The sequence below is a fragment of the Excalfactoria chinensis genome, chromosome 17 (genome assembly GCF_039878825.1).
Source record: "Excalfactoria chinensis isolate bCotChi1 chromosome 17, bCotChi1.hap2, whole genome shotgun sequence".
NCBI classification, from domain to species: domain Eukaryota; kingdom Metazoa; phylum Chordata; class Aves; order Galliformes; family Phasianidae; genus Excalfactoria; species Excalfactoria chinensis.
In genome coordinates, this window is record NC_092841.1 from 921657 (window position 1) to 941590 (window position 19934).

A 19934-nucleotide genomic window follows, 5' to 3' on the forward strand; every position below is an offset into this window, starting at 1 on the left:
TTACCCATCAGCTGAACCCAGGTCCCTGAGCAAGAGCAACCTTCTCCCTGCTGCTGTTCCAGTATTGTTACCTTCAGGCCACTCCGTGATCAGTTCCAAAATTCCTGGATGATGGGGGTTTCCCATTTGAGCCTGCTGTGTAATCAGAGCAATCCAAGTGGCATCAGTAGCATGGAGGGGAGCTCCCCTTCAAGCGTCCAATTCAGCGCCATTAGTCCAGGCGCCAAAAGGAGCTGTGCTGCAGTACCAGCCGCTCTGGAAGCAGCCTGATCCCACTCATACACTGCAGTATCTCCTTTTCAGCTGAGCGTAGCGCTCTTCAGGTCCTCTGTATCCTTAACTCCAAAGCTCAAGGGGTCAGTTTTAGGTCTCCCTTGGTGTCCTTGCCAAAGGTTCCAGGTGAGGCCCTGCTCCCCAGCTAGTACAGAGCCAGCTCTTCCATTGCGCCCTGCCTGGGCTGTTCCCACTGCTCTCTCCTGTTTCATTTGTTGGAAAGCTTTTTGTTCTTCACGGCCCCTTATAAAGCCATTTTTCCTTGCCACTCAGTGGAGAAGGCTCATGGTGAGGCTGTAATCTGGGATATGCATTCTCCAGAAACCCCCAGCACCAAAGAAAGCTCTTGTTTCTTTCTTGCCAGTTGGTGGGGTCATAGCAGTGATTTTGTTGGCTGCTTCCATTGGGATGTGACGATGTTGCAGTCCTAGGAACTGGATTTCTTGGCAGAAGGGTTTGGATTATTTCTTCTCCCAAAATCTCCTGCTGTGTTGCCCCAGCATGATAATGTCATCAATGTATTGCAGGTGCTCAGGGGCTTCACATTGCTCCAGTGCAGACTGAACATCAGTTTAATGTTCCAGGTCATTCATTCCAATTGCAATGGATCCCATTGCAAAGGGCCTTCCTTCAGCGCTTCTACGTCAGCCTTAGAAGGCATTGTCTGGTCAGAGGAACAGCCATGAAGCACAGCACGGCTGGGGATGTCTTTTCTGCCTGTCCCACACAAACCCTCATTGGGGTGGAAGAGAAACGTGCCTTCTCTGCTGTGATGGGCTCGGGGCTGTTCTGAGTGCAGGTCGTGTTCTGATGGGCTAACAAGGAAGCAAGCAGCTGGTTACAATGACTAGCACTAGCAGCCCGCAGGATTTAATAGTGGAAGATCTCAAAGGTAATACGTGTGCAGGAATGGCAGGAGTCAGATTTACTGCATTAATACTTAGAAAATAACCGAAAAATCAACCTGTGCTGAAGAGCTGCAGTGCTGTTGGGAAGGAGACATGGTGGCCTTCACCAATATGGGGATCCCAAGAGGTTCCAGGATAGCTTTCCTCTGACCTAGGGGTGTTCAGCCCAGCCCCGATGCCTTGAAAGTGGCCTGAAAGCTGTGTCTGTGCCCTGCCTGCTGGCAGTGAGCACCAGAGCTGTGTGAAGGGGAACAGAGCCCACACAGCCTGCTGGTCTGTGCAGCTGCCTCCAGTTGCAGGTTTGGAGGCTGGGGCAGCTGGAGCAGCTGCAGTACTGGGCTGCTTGCTCTGTCTGCTTGTTTCTACCCTTTCCTTGGATTTGGGGGAAGTGTAGTATAAGGGTTTGTCATCACTGACCTCCTTCCATGAGAACAGTGCAGAAACGTCTGATTTTACACCTCGTGTACAACAAAACAGCCAAGTGGAGGCTGTTGAACACCTTGCCATCCAACTGGACTGTCCTGTGCTCTCCTGATGAAGGGAGAGCCCTCAGGACAGATGGTATTGGCGAGCATTGTTGGGAAAGAAGAGCAGAGAGCTTTTTTACATCAGCATTTTCATATTCCTTTTATGCCTCGTGATATTCAGTGATGCTCAAGAGGTGTGATGTGGAGAGGGCTGAAAGACCACAACCCCGGTTTGAGCCAGGGCAGAATAGGTTTCATCCCTGTCAACATTTTGAATCATCAGCAAGTGAGGTCTATGAGGTCCTTTCCTCATGCCCTGCCCTTGTTTCACACAGGCACGGAGCTGCTTGGGCCAGTATTGAGTTCAGGTCTTGGCTGAGCACAGAGCTCGGAGCCTGGTGGCCTGTCAGTTTCCTGCAGCACTTTTTTTTCTCTGTTGCTTTATCACAATTCCTTCTGTAGGTGATTGTGCCCATCCTGACAAACAGGAAGAACCATCAGGGCTGGCCACAGGTGGTATCACAGGACATCATACGCCATGTCCACAGCTTGAAAAGTGCCGTCTTCATGGTGGTTGGCCAAGTGAAAGGCAAGACCTTGCTGCCTCTTCCAGCAGGCTCAGAGGGAATAGAGAACATTGATCTGGAACATGAGAAATTGTGAGTATCCTGCTTGCTGTGCTCTGGTTATGTTCTGCTGATGTGTATGCTGTGTTCTGGGGAGCCCTCACCAATCAGAGTGGCTCTCATTGCTCACCATCCTCTACTACTTATCTGGACTGCCCAGATGAGTGTATTTTGCTCTACCTGCTCTCTATTTTACAAACTCTGTCTGTGGTGAGTGTGCAGCACTATAAGCAGGCAGGTACAGCACAGAAGGTGACAAGAAGTTGTGAGTGCACAGCAAAGCAACAAACTTTGTGGAGAAAACAAACCATGAGCAAAACCTCTACTGCTTTCCTGTTACCTCTGAACTGAAAGCCAGGTTTCTCCTGGCCATACTTTTCTCTGGCTTCAGTTTGCCAGTGCATCCCCCTCAGCTGCACTGCTCAGAGGCTGTGTGACCCACCTGTTCATGGTTTGTGCTGCCTGCTTGGTCAGGGCTGTTCTGCCTCCCTTCAAAAGCAGATTTATTGTGGAAGGATACCTGAAAAAACAGCTACAACTTCCTGCAAGTTTCTGAGCTGTTTGAGGTCCTACACAGAGATGTGAAAACTGTTGCCTCTGTCCTCTTGTGGAATTGGGGTGGCTTGCCAGATACCCACTGCACTTCCTTGTGTTTCTCTGTGAACACTGTGGTGACTTCTGTTGCCTCTGTTCATGGTTAGACCTTCCTGGTGGCTGTTGTGATTCTGAAGTTCACTTCCAGTCCTTGAGGGATGACCCCCAGGAAAACCACCCCAACATTTCTGTCTGGTTAGCACAGCTGGGGAGGCTGAGTCCCTGCAGTAGCTTCAGCAACTGAAGCATCACCATCCTTGTGCTTGTGGTATGTCAGGCAGGATGCTCACACTGCAGCTGTGGGGAACTTCCACCTTGTCCCCTGAGCAGCCAGCCCAAAACTGGGAATCAAAAGGGTTTGAATGCTGCAGTGCTGTGAGGCTGGCCCAGGGCAAGGTAATGAAGTATGGGCAGCATGTGGTGGCAGATACCTTTGCACATTGTGTCATCCCCATGCCTGAGGACCCTGTGGGTCTGCTTCCCAGGCAGGGAGGTGACCTGTCCTGAACACACCTGCCCACCTGTGTGTTTCCTTTAGGTGAGTTAGTGACAGTGGGTGAGAGCATCTTGCTGGAGATATGGCTCTCCAGCCTGGACACTGAGCCCAAATGGGTCTGATGCTTTGGGAATGGCAATGTGGGGAGGTGATGACTATCTCTTCCACTATTTCTTTTATGAGTCTTGCTCATAAAAATATATTGTTGCCTGGATTGCTGTTGAATTTAACTCATTTTCTCCAGGTTGTAATTTCTGTATTGAAGTAAGAGCACAACGTTAGTTCTTGATGGTTTTTTGGTCTTGAAATGTGAAACTGGACCTTAATCTGTAAAATCTAGCTGCCCGTATAGAATCATAGAATCATAGAATTACCCAGGTTGGAAAAGACCTTGAAGATCATCAAGTCCAACCACAGCCTAACCAGTACCCTATCTCTAAAAACCCTCTGCTAAATCATATCCCTGAGTACCACATCCAAACAGCTCTTAAACACATCCAGGGATGGTGATTCAACCACCTCCCTGGGGAGCCCTATGATCATTTGAAGCAGGTACAGCTTGAGTAGTAAGAATAAACAAGCAGAAAGCAAAGTTAACCAAGTAGTCTGTTATTCTGCAGCCTGGAGCGGATTGATAAATCTCTTGTGCACGCCACGGAGTCAGCTATCATAGACTGGAGCTACCAGATCCAGAGAGCACTGAAGAAAGAGTCCTCAGAGCCTCTCCTGCAAGGCAGTAATCCCAACCCCAAGGTGGAACTGGAGTTCTGGAAGAACAGGTACCCTGTGAAGCCTGGCTGGAGTGTGGTGGCCCCAGTGCTGGCTGGGCTGGAAGGAGCCTCCTTGGTGCCTCTAGCAGAGCTGCTTGACCAGTTGCAAAGGGTGGACTGACTGCCTTGGGTTCACATAAGGACTTGAGGCAATGAGAACTGCTCCCACACATGAAATAATCCTGACCTGCATAGTGCCTCTGAGGTCACAGGTTGCATTTTGACTTAGCCATAGCCCTGGTGTCACATCTTTAGGCAAGAGTTTTGGAAGAGCTCTCACTATCACAGTTCACTAGGAGCCAGCCACAGCACTAAGAGCTGATGGACACCACTCTGGATCTGTCTTTTCTTCTCAGCCCGAGTAACGTATTTTTGAGGTCTAGATGTCCCACTTCCTAAGAAACAGAAATCTGGTTCTTTGCCTTGGAAGAGGTGGTTTCTGTGCTCTGTGCAAGGGGCTGATTAATGCAGCCGCTACCACTAAAGTGGGTGGTGAAGGCTAACGAAGCTTTCAGCCTTCTCAGAAGCCATCTTTTATTTTTAAAAAGACTACTGACTTTAACAGGCTCTGCCAGCATTTTTATTTTAACTGGTTTTCATAACTCAGCCTCTCCTGGCTGGAATTTAGTAGTTCTCTCTGCCACTCTGGGTGTATGTGTGTCATCAACAGGCACGTGATAGATCTAGATGGCCAATGAAGCAACTGATGCTTGGGAAGGGGTTTGAGACATTGCTGTTCCTCTATGGCCTCTATGCTCCCTGCAGCAAAGTCTGAAGAGCCTGTTTGCACCACAGCAGTGTGGATGAGTTGAGCTGGTGCTCACCCAGCTTGTGAGCTTGTAACATGTCTTGGTTGTTGCAGGTGTGATGACCTGGAGTGCATTTACAGTCAGCTGACAACGAGGAAGGTGAGGAACATGATAGAGATGCTAGAGAGAGTTGAGAGCAGCTACTTACCAGCCTTCAGAGTTATGCTTGAGGATGTTGAAGCAGGTGAGATACTGGTGCAGCTCTGGTATATATCTGTATGGAATGATCTCCTTATTTTACTGGTTTCAATCCTGATGTGTGCGCTTGGTCCTTAGGAGTCCACTATGACCATGGGGACTGCAATCACATTGCTAGCCCTGCTAGCCCTAGCAAGAGGTTGGTCTGCTTTGTGCTTTTGTTTCTAAGCTAGGATAAGCGCGATCACTGTTCTGATGGGCCAGACAATTCCCAAGGGTCATGGTGAATGGATTTGGGAATTCACTCTGTTGTAGCAAAGCAATCACAGTAATCCAGCAGGACTCATCCAAACTGATCTAAAACGCGGTGTATCTTGAGACTTTATTTCATCAGCTCCTGTGGTGTCGATCTGCAGGCCTGCAGTTTCAGGACAACAGGAAAGTTCTCACAGCCAACAGAAAGCACACAGGCCTTTCTTAGGTTATTTCCCAAGCTTTGGCTACTGTGGCCCCAACCTCTGTGGAAGGGTAGCAGCATTTTGCACTTTATGAGGAAGCACTTTGGACAAGATGATTTCAAGGTCTCTGAGAAAGCGTGTATCACCTGTGCTGTGTGAGTGGCTTCCTGTAGTTGCACACAGTTCCAGACAGAGCACTGCATCCCACATTGTGGCACTATGCTGGGGAGGGCTGTTACCTGTGAGGGGGCTACAGTATGAAGGTGAACGTGATCCTGGAGAGCACAGTCTCCCATCTTGACTGCTGTATGGGATTGCTCAGCTCTGCTTGTAGATCTAGCCCCAGAAGCCTGGTTGCTGTGCAGCTCATGGTAGTCCACGGATGTGGTGGGACTGGGCTCTGTCCAAAACCTTTGTAACTGTGGGGCGAATGGCCTTCAGCACCAGCAGATCTGCCTTAGATTTGACAGTTCAGTGAGGCAGGAAAGCTCTGAGTAAATTGTAAAGCAGCTGCATTTTCCAGTTTAGAGTTGTGGTGGCAGTGCTAAGTCACAGCCTGAATGGATTGAGCACCTGGTGGGAAGGCAGGGCCAACCCAGGGGAGCTCAGGGGCAAGCAATGCCACTGAGTGACTGGAAGGGCTGGAATCAGGGTCTGCCCCTTCCCAGACCTCATTTAAGGGTTGGCAGCAGAGGTGAGGGTTTCTCTTGCTGGGGATCTCTGCCTACGTGAGGCTTTTGAAAAGTAAGCATCTCTTTCTCCTTTATTTCTGCAGCTGCTGCACTTGGGCTTGTTCTCATTTGCTGTAGCCTAAGACTTTGCTGCTGTTATTGTGGTACTTTCCATCCTGTTACAGCATTACAGGAGTATTAATTTTTTTTATTTCTCATTAATCAGAAGACTTACAATGAAGGATTTTTTTAACATGCAGCTACACGATGATAATGAGTGAGTTTTGCTTAGGGGAGTTCAGTGCAGCCAAAAGAAATACTGCAAATTCCCCTCTGCAGTGAAAACCAGCAGCAACCTGCTGCTCCATTGCCTGTAGCACACTGTGAGTGACCATCCATGTTCATCTTCATCTCAGCTGCTCTGTGGCAAGAGGAAACTATTCAGGTTTTGCCAGCTGTGTTCATGCTGACAGATAATAATACTCTTCTTTACTTCTTCACACGTTCCTCTTTTAAGGACGGGATATGCAATGCTGATCAGTAGGGCTAGAGAAGTACCCACTGTATAAGGAACAAAGAATTCATTGTCAGTCTGATTAATTCTTTAATAGCCCAATCAAAATACAAAACATATTTGGTTTTAATACAGTTACATCAATACCAACTGGGTAATTTGGACTGTAATTGTTAAATCCCATTACAACACAGTTCAGATTGGTTGGTGTGCTCTTTGTACTGATGTCTGTGTCCCTGGGTCTGAGCAGGGAGGTCAGTGTTCCTTCATCTTGGATTCTGGGGTTATGTTTATATGTATTTGGGTGTTACTGTCGCTTCCTGTTGGCCTACAGATATAATTACATTGTGATCACGGGGTGTCATTCGTGTTTTTGGTCTGTAGGATTTTTCTCAAAGGAAAAACTACACAGAGGTACAAAGTCAGCTCGTGTCCGTGTGGCTGAAAGCTTTAGCTTAACTTGCTGTTGGACAGCTGTGCTGTACAGCCAGGATGAGTGGGGTTGTGGTCACCTGCCTGCTGGGCAGCTGGTTGCTATAGCTAAAAATAGCTCAGGCCAAGACAAGCCCTGCAAGGTCCCTCAGCCTGTGCTGCATGGCAGGGCCTGCACACTGCCTGGAGTGATGGCAGCACACGTTTACAGCACTCATTTCCCTGCATCTCATCGAGCAGTTCCAGTCCTGGCTTCCATCTGTGTTGGTTATTGCCGTAGATGAGCAGCAGTCCTGGGCTTTCTTCAGCACCTGGATGTCAGAGTACGCTTTGTGGTTGTTGGGGTGGATTGCACCATGTACAGGTGGGTCTCACCAGCTCTTCTGCTGCTTCACACAGCTCTGAGTGAAGCCCAGGACATCCACCTGCACCTGATGCCCCTCAGGCGCCATTTGGAGGACATAGAAAGAACTGACTTCAGTGAGGTGCAGCCACTCCTGCTCCCCCTGCTCCACGTGGTCTGCTTGATCTGGGTCACCTCCAAGCACTACAGCCAGCCTGCACGCGTTGTGGTGCTGCTGCAGGAGATCTGCAACCTTCTCATCCAGCAGGTGTGTGGCTCTCACACTGATGCTTCAAAAGGGGTTTTCTAAATATAGTGCTCTCTCTCTTCCTCTCCCCCATCAGTCTCTGGGAAAATGATTCTTTCAACCTGAAACATTCAGTGCAAGAAGTGACCTGGGTATGATTTTGCTGTTCCAGGCCCTGGTATACCTATCTCCAGAAGACCTTCTAAAGGGGGAGACGGAAGAGAGCCTGGGCAAGGTGCAGATGGTGCTCAGCATCCTGAATGGATTCAAAGAGGCATTTGAGAACAGAAGGGAAGAACTTCACACCTATTATAAACCAGACCAAGAAGTGAAGAAGTGGAATTTCCATGCCACAATGGTGTTTGCAAGGCTGGACAGCTTCCTGAAGAGACTGGAAATGGTGGAGGTGAGAAAATTACTGCAAGCTTGAAGAAGAGCTTTAATGCCCTGAGTTCATTTGTTAACACCTTCACTGGGTGCCTGGGTACGGGGTTACTTGCTGTTAGGTCTGCTGGGACTTTGTTTAACCTCAGTAAGTGCCCTTTTGTTCAGGTCGGTAGGTGAACTTGTTATGCCAAAGAGTCCTCTTGGGATCCTGGCTCCTGTTGGGCCAAGGGAGTGGGTATCACCGGGGGCTGTGGATCAAGCGGTGCCATCTCTGAGTCCACCTGTCCTGCTGCTGCTGTCACAGACACCCACAGGCTGGCTTCTGACAGGCTGGGAGAGGCTGCCTCTTTCCCTTGATTCTGTGTGACCTGGGAAGAAGCTCACCATGTCATCCCTTCACGTCCAGGTGGTCTGCCAAAGCAGGGTGCTGTGGCTCAGGGGTATCACATTTGCCTGTTCAAAGGCAGATCAGGGTTATTTTTCTCCTCTTGCTCTCTGCAGTGGGACAGAAGCTTGTACTGATCAAAGCAAGCTGTATATTTTTATGCATTATTTAATTGACTGTACTCAAAGCCATTGTGACTGGTGTCTGTTTTAAAACTCTTCATAACGGTGGTTTCCAATATGCAGTAAACCCAAATTATGCTGGCCAGTGTAGAGAGGAATGTTTAATAGGCATAGAGTAACTGCAGGTCATCATGAGGATAATATGAGTGACACAGTAATTATGCACTGTAACTCCACAAAGGCACTGTTTGCTCATTGCTTGGTTACTTTGAAAATGGACTACAGAAGAAAGCCATTATGGAGGGTTTGAGCTGCACATGTACTGACATGATGGCAGAGCCTTGCAAGACTGTCCAACAACCCTGGGGACAGAGAAAGGCTACACAGTGTGCAGTCAGGTGGAGGAGCTGGAAAGGGGTGAGGAGTGAGCTGTACAATAAACATTAAAAGCAAAGGCACTCCAGCCTGTTAACAAGGAAGGCTTCTGTCTCCCTCTCTCTTCTTTCCAAGCAACCCAGTAAGATAAGTGAGGGGCAGCTCTTATCTCTCTTATTTTTGCCTTACAAAATAATTGTTGAAGTGAATGTACTCTTTGCACATAATGTACATGTATGTGTTTCCAGAATTTCATGAAGGGTACGGTTACTCTGGTTCACAGCAGCACATGCAGAGAGGAGGGCTGTTACCTGTTTCATCTCACAGTTCTTGCTTTTCTGCTGTAAAGCTGCTGCCTGGCTGGGCTGGCTCTCTGCTAGCACTCTGTACTCTCAGTGCAGGAGGGTTCTCAAAGCTGTGAATATTTAGCCGCCAGAGACCTGCAAGGAGTAGTTGCATTGGTTAGAAGCTGTTCCTGATGAGCCTGGCCATGGCTGGAGCTGCAAGTGCACAGCATCTCCCCACCTCTGTGTGGAGGGAAACATCAGAGCCTGGCAAAGCCTTGGTGTAGATGGGAAGCTCTGGACCGAGGGCTGTCACCCATTCAACTGCCTATGCAGGGTGAAGGTCCCTTCCTGCATAAGGTTGTACCTGGAGCTCAGGATGTCTGCCCATGCATTCCCATGCACTGAGGCAGAAGACCAGCACTGGTGCTCACTCATGCACACCAAGAGTCCTACTGAAAGGGAAGGACAGGGTGGTGGTTCTGCTGCTGCCATACCTGCATGAGGGGAGAACTTCCTGAGAGGTAACACTGTGTGATCAGGCCTTCTCAGGATGTGGAGGGTGGGAAGGAAAGAGCTCACTGGCCATCTCAGCAGAGATAGGTCTCATGTTTTGAATCTGCCCCCTAAATAACCTCAGGAGCAGTTTCTCAGTGGGCACTGTGTTTGCAATGGCAGCTGCAGCTCCTGCTAAGCTGTGAGCAGCCAGTGGTGCCCATGGTGGGTAAGATCTGCTTCCCTGCTTGCACTGCTCTGTGTGTGCCTGGGGAGGTTCCTGTACCTGGCAGCAAGTGCTGCTCCCTGTTGGGGCAACTGTTCTCATTGTCTTCCGTCAGTGTTATAAGCTGTGTTTGTCTCCTCTGACTTTGAAGGATCTGCTGATGAATGCCTTGGATCTGATGAAGCTGGAAAAGATTGAGTTCAGTGGATTTAAAGGGAAGGCCCTGAGTCAGCAGGTCCTGGACATGCATGAGGAATTCCAGGAGGCGTACAGGGTCTTTGCAGAGAGAACCTATGACTGCCTCGACCTGACCAATGCGGTAGGTGAGACTGGCCTCTGGGTACAGCAACACCATGTGCTTGTTTCCAAAGCAAGAAGAACTGGCCCACATTGCACTCCTACTGACTCCTTCCCACCTCTTTCCTTCTTTTGTTATGATCTTATCTCTCACTGTGGGGAAAACAGTGTCACTGGGAGGCGCTGGTACTGCAGACATACCGGAGCTCTTGCAGGTCCATACCTGGCATATCCTGCAAGTTCAGGACCTTAGAGCAGTGCAGCTGGGATGCCTGGATTTCTGTGCATTTTGCACAAGGTTTTACTATGTGTGGTGCTTGGTGGGGTGTGTGAACTGTACCAACATCCACATTATTCTGTCTCCCAGCTCTCAGTTCCGAGATTGCCTGATGAAGGCCAGGTCAGGTAATCTCCAGGGATGTCTTTGCTCATCTTGCTGCACATATGATGTTTGGTGCTCTTGGCATTCAATGATTCTGTGTTTAAATAGTCATAGTGCTTTAATTAAAGGATCATTCCCAATCCTGTGCATCATGGCTCAGTGAGCATCCAAATCCCAGATGCTCACAGCAGCACATGTCACACAAGCAGGGCACAGCAGGTGAGCCACTGTTCTTATGGTCTGCGTGGAAACTCAGACTCCTGGCTTTGATACCAAGCAGCATGGCCTGTGCAGGCTGTGAAGGAAGGATGGGAATGGAATTTCTCAAAGGATCTGTGTCGTGATCTCAGCAGGAGAAATCAGAGATCCCCTGCTTGTCCCATTTGCTAAATCAAGTTGTCAGGACATGGTTAGGCTGCTGTGTGTACCCAGAGGAGGGAGTGCTAAAACAAGTGGCCACAGGGTAGCTCGGTGCTGAGGAGCTTCAGTCCCACACTGCTCATGGGACAGCCCTCCATGGTGGTCATCCAGCTGGAAGGAAAAAGTAAAGTCCCTCCTCCTGTCTTGCTCTGGGTTGTGCTGGGATGATGGGCGAGTGGGCTGGTGGGATGCAAGACTAGTGTGTCCTTTCTGTGGGTGATAGGGCCTGCATGGCACAATGAGGGCAGCTTGCACTTCAACTCCTGTAGTTCCCAGTGACGTCTCTGTAGTGGGAAGCACAAACCCCAGTGCTGCCTGGGAGGGTCTTACTTGAAAACAGCTTACGCCACATCACTCCTTCTTCAGGATAGAAGACAGAGAAAGAGGGGAGACAGTGGCTTTGCAGGAGCTGGGTTGGTTTTTGTAACTCCTTGGCCTCTTGAGGCCTTCATTCTTTCAGTCCCTGAATTTTCCACCCTCTGTTACTGTCTAGAGACATTTTTTTTAGCTATATCATGACATCTGGTCTTGCTGAAGCTCCATGGCGGCAGTAGTAGAGCTGTTGCCTTGCACTTTGTCTTTCCAGTTAAGACATACAGCCTAATTGTTATGTGCTTTATCCAGATGAGAAAGGCTGAAGCCTTGCAGTTTGTCAAGTCCAACCTTTGATTTTACTTGTAGGAAAAATAAAACAAGATATTACTCTTCAGCTTCAAAGGATTTATTACCTTTAATCAGGGCAAGAGAAGCAGTGCCAGAAAGACAATGGAAGTTACAGAAATGAACTGCTGAGGTTTAAAAGGACCTCTGGAGATCATGTAGTCCAACCCCCAGCTCAAAGCAGGGTCAGCTGCAGCAGGATGGTCTCTGGTTAGATTTAGTATCTCCAAGGTTGGAGACCCCATCACCTCTCTGATTATCTTCAGTGCTGTGTCACAGCCTCATAGCTTGCTGTTTTGCCTTCCTGCAGGAGTTTGAGCAAGATGCCTTTGATTTCCAGCAGAAAGTAGAAGACATTGACCGGCGTCTGGGAACTGTTTTCATTCAGGCCTTTGATGATGCCTCAGACTTGGAGCACACCTTCAAGGTTTGTCACAACAAGACTGGCAGCTCTGGGACGGGGACTCAGGGTTTGAGGGTCAGGAGGGTGTTTGCTGACAGCTTTGGAAGTATTTCTGCTCTTCCCACTAAGACACAAACAGATGAATGTGATTGTTTTCCCTCCCCTTTCTTTACCTGCTTGTTCACCTCTGCAGCTGCTGGAGATGTTTGGGAGCCTTTTGGACCGGCCAGTAATCGCTGCAGATGCTGCTGGCAAATACTCTGACCTCATCCGCATGTTAAGCAGTGCCTTGAGTGATGCAAGGCTGATCTACTCCAGGCACATAAGGGCAGAGCTGGAGCTTGGTGAGTAGAAATTGCTGAGTGAGACTTATTAGAGAGCTGGATTTGGATGAATTTTGGGAGGGGTTGAAATCATGTGTGTTTTCTGGGGAAATGAAAACTCCTAAGCTGTGAAAATGTACAGCCACTGTATCATCTAGTGGAAATGGAAATGCCTGGGAAATATATCTGTTACTAGTATTAAAGCTAATAATTTACCAGGGTTGGGGGGGAAGATACTCTGTGTGTGTGTGTGTGGTATGTAGCTGGGAATGGAGATACTTGCTAAGTTTTTCCCCAGTAAGGCTGTGGTAAGGCTTTCCTCCATCTAACACTGAGTGGGGCTTTGATCCTGCTCATGTGCTCCCCAGTATGAATGCACGATGCTCCTCTTGTAATGCTGTAAATGCAAAGTATGAAAATGGGGTTTAATCAGCCTTCTCCAGGTTTAGTATTTCCCACCTGCTCTGTAACAGGAGTGAATGGGTACACTGCTGGCAGGAAACTGAAACCAGACAGGGTGCAGAAGAGGCAGTGCTGGTGGATTGATACAGGTTAACAAAAGGAATTGGAGTGGTTTGTGGAAGGAAGGCTCTACTTTTTGCTGTGTATTTGAGGGAGTCGTTCTGTGGGTGTTAGTCAAGATGGTCAGCAGTAGCTGCTAAACAAAGCCCTTAGACCAATGTTTGTGGGGAGGGGGATATTCTTCCTATGCTAAGTCTGCCTTTGTATCAGCTCCATTTCTAACCTGATCTGGGTTTTTCAGATGCTTGCATTTAAGGGAGAGAACTGGGAAATCAACATGGTTTTATGCAGAGCAGTTGCTCTTCTTGCCTCTTTGAGGTTAGAACGGCATTGTTTAATCAAATGCAGTTTCTGTGTGCCCTCCAGGATCCCCTCCTGTGCATAAGAACATGCCGCTGGTGGCTGGAGCGCTGCGCTGGGCTCAGGAGCTGCGAGCACGGATCCAGGCACAGTTTGGTCACTTCAGGCACATCACACACCTGTGCGTGGCTCTTCCAGCTAAGCTGTTTTGTGACTATCTTGATATCTTTTATCTAATCAATCTGGTTTTCTTTCCGTATCGAACATCAGTGATAGCACTGGCTCTTTCCAGCTTGCCAATAGTTGGTGTTTAAGGAACTTGTTAAATGAGTTTGTTTGGAAAAGGTTGAGAGGCACAGTGGGACACTGCACGGGCTTTTCAGCTGTGGTTCTAGGTTGCAGTTACAAGACACATTGGAACCTTTTCCCCTACAACCCCTGTGTGTGCGATTGAGAACCGCCCTGGAGGCAGCCCAGATCTAGATTGCAAGCCCCAGTTCTGATATCACCCAGTGGAGGGCAGAGAGATGCTGGGCTGGGCTCAGCTGGGATGGGCTGGGGGAGATGAATTTGAGGCTGGTGAACACACAAGGACTTGTCCTGGGCACTGACAGAAAACAACTCGCTCAGCATCGAACAAGGGAGCGATCTCACAAAGCCAAGGAAAGAAACTGTGCTGGGAAGTTTTTCACCCCAAAGTTTGTTATTGTGGATCTTCTTGGAGAGAGGTGGTCTCACACTTACAGCTGCCAGGCTCTGTGGCACTATGTGCAGACTTCAGCATTCCTGAAACAACGTATAAAAGCCCCATAAGTAAAGCCATGTTGGACCTAGGATAATTGAAGGTACCCTGGGGGCTGTGTGTTGTAGCTCACCGGAACAGCTTTACTTGTGCTAGAGGCTATTCTGAGTAAATGAATCCAGGTTTTTAATGCGCTTGTCCAAAATAAGCCATCTCCACCACCGACCAGTATTTGTGGACTTCTCTCACCTTGTATTGCCATTATGTAAGTGCCTTTAAGTGCAAGTCATTCTGCAGCAATAAAGACATCTCTGCGGTGAGACAGGCTCTTGGACCATCCCCAGCACAGCGCCCAAGTGAGCACACACATCTTGTTTGGATCCAAATGGTGAAGTTTGTAATCCATGAAGAAGGATCTGCATTTCACATTGATTTTCTTTCCTCATTTTGGAGTGGCTGATAACATGTGTGCAGCAGTGCTGGTGTCATTCTGTTTTCTACAATGCAACTTGAAAGAAGGAAAGGATTAAGAAAAGAAGAAAGAAGTGGGTTTGCTGAGGCTTGATCAGTGCTTGTCCAGCAGTGACCTCTCAGGTGCTCCCTGTGCTTTCAGTCGAACTTGGAGTAGACACCTCTGAGCTCTCTGGGAATTTGCCAGGTTCTAAATGAATCCGGTTTATATCAAAAGATTCTCCAAAATCAATAACTGTTTTCAAGAAGCCTTGAACCCGAGGTGAAATTCTTACCAGCATTACTTTGGTTGGCTGCCTCCATGGGTGCAGTGTGGGTGCTCTTCCTTGCTCTGATGGTTCGAGTGGTACAAATCTGGCACTACAAATAGCTACATCCAACAGGAGCTGTGTGCTGCTTCTTTCTGAGCCAATTTGGTCTTTAAAAGTGCTGGCTGGTAAACAGAAAGTTGCTAATGCACTGTGCAACTGCAGCATGCGAAACTGGGAGTGCTGGACGTGTTAAAGAGGCCAGCCTTCCTCCGGTAGCATTGACCCCTTCTTCCCCACTGATGTGTGGTTCCTGTTTTGCAGTCTGTCGTACAAACACATGAGAGGGGCTGTCCAACCCCCCCTCTCTCTTTGTGCAGCAAAACACTTTTGGGTGATGTGAGGTGAAATGCAAAGTCCCCAGTTGGCTGGAGTCTGTCCTACAAACTGGAGGATGAAGTTATGTACTTAGGAAGGGGTAAATAGAGACTATAGTCTTACAGAACTACAAGTAATGTTAAGTTTGCCTGTTTTGCTACCAGCTGCCTGGACTCTATTGAAGGAAGAATGGTGTTGGAGAGGCATGAAGAAATGCTCCAGTTGCTCGACAGGTGAGTGGTGGTGCAGGCAAGGCTGTAACTATACAAAATAATGTTCTCCTCCGTGCTACCTACCACCATGCTTGCCAGTCTAAGGCCGAGGAGTGTTCCTTTCTAAGCCTGACAGGGTCTTCTGATGAGAGAAGAGGAGGAATCCTTTTGCTGTATGCCACAGTCTTTCTGTGATGTCTTGCAGTGGGAAGCTTTCCTGGGAGGAGCCTAGCAGAAGCACTGGCTCAAGCTTCTACTGGGTGTAGAAGTTGCTCTGGTTGAAAATCTGAATTGACCAGAAGTTCTGCTGCTTTTGTTCATTCCCGGAGTGTATCCACACTGCCTGTCCGTGTGTGTTCTCCACAACTCACAGTGGAATTCATTATCACGAACTCGGTATCTTAAAGTTTGATGTTAAATCTGAACTGGTCACTCTGGGCTTTTTCTTGTGAAGTTACAACCTCCCCAGCCAGGACTTGTCTCTGCAGGGTCCTTCTTGAAAGAACAGGCTCTTTCTTGGTCAGCAGTGCAGGTAGCTGAGACACGGGTCCATGGGAGACACAGGGCAGGTGGAGGCAGCCTTGGTCCTGATGATCAACCCCCCCCCCCCCCCCTTCAAAACAAAAAACAAACCAAAACAAAAATACAAAAATACAGAGTAATTACGATGCAGCCTTTCCAAAGGGAGCAGACCATTGGTGAGGTCCTTGGTGACTCTGACAGAGATGTTTTCTGGGTGAGGTTTTCCAGAGCTCTCAGCTGACAACACGATTCAGAAGAGACTTTGCTGTTTGGGTGGTTGTTGCCATCCTTGTCATGTGAGCTAACAGGACCCAGCTTCAGTCTTCAGAGATGTCACTGAGTTATCCAGGTGCTGGATCTCCATACGAATGATAGTTTCTCACTTATCAAAGATAAGTGAGTGCAATGGTATCCAACCCCAGGATTTGTATGGGTGTAGACACCTGTCCTGCTTAGAATCATTGGAAATGCCCAGCAGTTGCTTACCTATTACTTCTGGCCAAATGCCATAGAAGTCTGTCCCCAAATCAGTGTCCTCTGCTAAAAGTGGTGAGTGCTCTTTGTTCTCCTGATTTGATACTGTCACTGTTTTTTTGGGTATTTGTCTTTGGAATCAAGTTAATTGTGGAAATTATGTGAAAGCTTTTTCTCATCCTTCATGTTCAGCTGTCATTAGGGGGCTTGGCTTCATCTGCTTATACACCCGATCTGCTGGTTGAATATCTACATGATGGATGTGTGGTTTTTCTTCCTGCAGGTATCAAGAAAAACTGTACGTAAACTGGTCCCAGACAGTCTCTGAGAAGTCGCAGTACAACCTCAATCAACCGCTCATCCGGCGAGACCCAGAAACCAAACTGCTCACAGTCAATTTTGATCCCCAGGTAAGAACTGCTGCCAGCTGCCTTTCCTGCCTGTCTGCAGGTATCTCTTCCTGCTGGGCTTTTTTTTTCTTCTCACTGGGCTTCACTATGGGAAGGTGATTGGGAGGGTTTGGTACTAGATCTGTTCTGCTGACATCTGTGTCTCCCCTTCTATGATGAGTAATGTAAGTATACCACCCTCTGTTGCCTCTGTCTCCTGAGGAAATAACAAGACTGAAGTTTAAGCAGAGCAAATTCTAGTGAAAATCAGTTATGGGAGGTAGCAGGGTACACAGATGCTGAAGTGGTGTCAATATCTCCAGACTAGACTTGGTACTGGTGTGGAGAGCACTGGAGCTTGAGCTGCATAGTGTGGTTCGTGTCCCAAAAGGCTGCAGTATAATCCAGGGAAGACTAATTTTGTTCCTATAGTATTGTGACTATTAGATTCTTTTATTGAACCGCATGAGGCTTAGAACAGATTTAGGGTCTTTTTCCTGTACCCTAAGATTTCCTCTAAGGCCTGTCCTGAACACAGTGAGGATGGACCGTCCACCTTACCCAAGGCAGAGGCTGGGGTGCAAACCATCAGAGTGCACAGATGGACTGAGATTTTTCTGGGTCCTGTTTGGAGCCAGTAACTGGGGAAGGTAAAAATGCCATTTAATGGGAGAAACTAACTGGGCTCTGTTGCACGTTGTCACCAAAACCTTCTCACTTTCCTGGGGTCTGCTGCAGTTTTAATGTTTAGGTTTTAAGTGTTTAGATTTTACAGCTCATTCAGACTTGGTCCCCAGTCAAAGGATCTGTCTGTGAACTTGGAACCTCCTTTCTAAGTTGGGAGCCAAGCAGCCTCAGGATGTTTTTTACCCTTCACCCTGGGGAGAGGGTTTGGAGCCTGCGATGTGCTGAATATACCTGCTTTCAGTTCTTGTGCCAGTCTTCAGGAACTGCTGCTCTTCTCTTTGCTTCGCACGATGAGGACAGTCTGATGTCCCTGGATGCCAGTTAAGCTCCTTCATTCCCTCCAGAGTAGATGGGAGCACCTCACTTTGCCTTAACGGGGGTGTATTTGCAATCCTCCAGCATGGAAAAGTCTTCCAGAACTCACCTTTCATTGAAGAAGGGGAAAGGAGGACTATACTTTCAACCCCTTGTTGGGCACATCCCAGACCTTCCACTACAAAGAAGAAGGGAGGGGAACTTGTCTGTATCTCATGTGCCCTCTTGCTCCTTCAGCCCTCCCAACATGTGCAGTTTCCAGAGCACTTTACCATACTGATTACTAAATGCGATGAAGACTTTTAATCTTAAAAGTCATACATTATGCTGGAAGACCTTACTGTTCCCTTTGTTGCAGGCTTGCATTTATGCTGGGTTTATAATCGAATAAAACTCATTAATCCAACCAGTCACAACTCAAACTGGGGCAGGGAGAGGTATCCAGCAGAAGGCTTTGTTGGTAGGTGGGCACACTGAAGTGGGAGGATTTGACTTGCTAGGTTTGGGCCAGGGTGTTTGTTTTTTATGCCAGTCATTTCCAGTGAACCAACAGAACTGGAGTCTGGTCCATCCTTCCCTTGGATAACTGTTTGCTAAGCTCTCATTCAAGAATATATTGGTGAGGATGGCTAAGAGAACCAGGGTCCATTGTGGCTTTTAGAGGCTGCATGGAGTTTACTTGCTTGATAGTTAACAGAGCTGGCTGCCTGTCAGCAGTTCTCTTTCCAATCAGAGATCAAAGGAAGATGGACAGAGTACAGACTGGGAAGAGTCCAGGTGCTTTTCAAAGCATGCTGATTTAGCAACAAAATAGCAGGAAAACCCTCAAATGTTCAGAAATTGGAGAGTGTATGCTGGCTAAATGGAGAGGATTGCTGTATGTTCAGCTCTCTGCCTTGGTTTTCCAGTTGGTTTCAGTGCTGAGAGAGGTGAGCTACTTGTCTGGCAGCCAGATGGGAAGCATCCCACCAACAGCAGCAGAAATCTATTCCTGCAAGGAGTCGTACCGACAGATGGTGGCCAATTTGGAGCTAATGGTGAACAGATACAACAAGGTCCTGAAGACAGTCCTGGAGGTTGAATACCCTCTGATACAGGAGCAGTTGCAGGATATTGACTTGAAGCTGAGAGAGGCAGAGGAAACATTGAACTGGAAGATGGAAGGTGAGCTAGCTAAGCATTGGGTAATGTGAGCTTGGGTTTTGTCAGATTCCCCATGTACCCAATGTCTGTCACCTGGTTCCCAGCTGCAGTTCTCAGCCTGGAGCACAACAAAGGTTGGTTTGATGAAGGGCAGTCCCCAGCTTGCCTGCTGCTTTTCCTGTCCCCTTACTCTGCTGGCCTTGTAGATGGGATCCTGCTGCTTTTGGATTGAGCCTGGAGAAGGCTGGATTTGGGTTGGTAGGAGCTGGCAAGGTTGAGGTTGACGCCTGTTTTGCTGCTTGTGCAAACCACCCAGTGCTAGTCCAGACAGCCCACATGTAGCTGTGTGTCTGTGTACCTGCTTTTTCTGTTTGCAGAGAGTTTGGCCCAGCCATCTGGCACTGGTGTGGGCTTGTCCCAGAGAGAGGCAAGGCCACCTCGATAGCTTTCCCTTAAGGATGAAGTACTGCAGCTGGAGTTGTGTTTTGCATGACTTTGGGATGATTTAACTAGTGTTCTTGCTTGATCAGTTTTAACTGCAAAGAAAAGCAGAGGAAAACAATTTGTTTCCTCTCGGTGAAAGCAAATTGCTCACTGGTGGAATATATATTTCTGTCATCAGGCTTGTGGTATGAACAGGAACAAACGTCCTCCCTTGGGAACATGCAAAGCAGAAGTACTCGTGCTGAAAAGCTCCATTCAGAGAGCTCTGTTGTGCAATAAAGATGGAGGGATTTTCCTGTAGATAACCCTGAAGTTCTCTGCATCTAAATGCAGACCTTGCTGGTGCTGGAGACCAGGTTGTGGGTGCAAAGTTCCTGCCCCAGTGATGGTGACAGAGTTGCTTAGCCTGCTAACTGTGCTATGGCTTGCTGGGGTAGGATGGAGCTCATGGTGGCTCAGGGCAGAAAGCTGCTGTAAGTTGACATGGTAAGTCTTTCAGTAGCAATGGGTGAGAAATATATGAGAGCTTAGGAGGAAAAAATGTCAGAGGCTAATCTTAAAGATGTATGAGAGGTCTGAAAA

The 19934-nt window shown here is 48.1% G+C and overlaps 1 protein-coding gene across 1 annotated transcript in view; it reads left to right on the plus strand.

Moving 5' to 3' along the window:
• The window catches only part of DNAH9 (dynein axonemal heavy chain 9), a 164745-nt gene that overhangs the window by 1080 nt on the left and 143731 nt on the right, over positions 1-19934 (plus strand). Inside the window, exons 2-13 of the mRNA XM_072351683.1 lie at positions 2111-2307; positions 3985-4143; positions 4997-5127; positions 7556-7767; positions 7919-8152; positions 10172-10339; positions 12090-12206; positions 12376-12526; positions 13394-13508; positions 15331-15399; positions 16658-16784; positions 18674-18929. Of these exons, the coding sequence (XP_072207784.1) occupies positions 2111-2307; positions 3985-4143; positions 4997-5127; positions 7556-7767; positions 7919-8152; positions 10172-10339; positions 12090-12206; positions 12376-12526; positions 13394-13508; positions 15331-15399; positions 16658-16784; positions 18674-18929 (1936 nt within the window). The remainder of the gene's footprint in view (positions 1-2110; positions 2308-3984; positions 4144-4996; positions 5128-7555; positions 7768-7918; positions 8153-10171; positions 10340-12089; positions 12207-12375; positions 12527-13393; positions 13509-15330; positions 15400-16657; positions 16785-18673; positions 18930-19934) is intronic.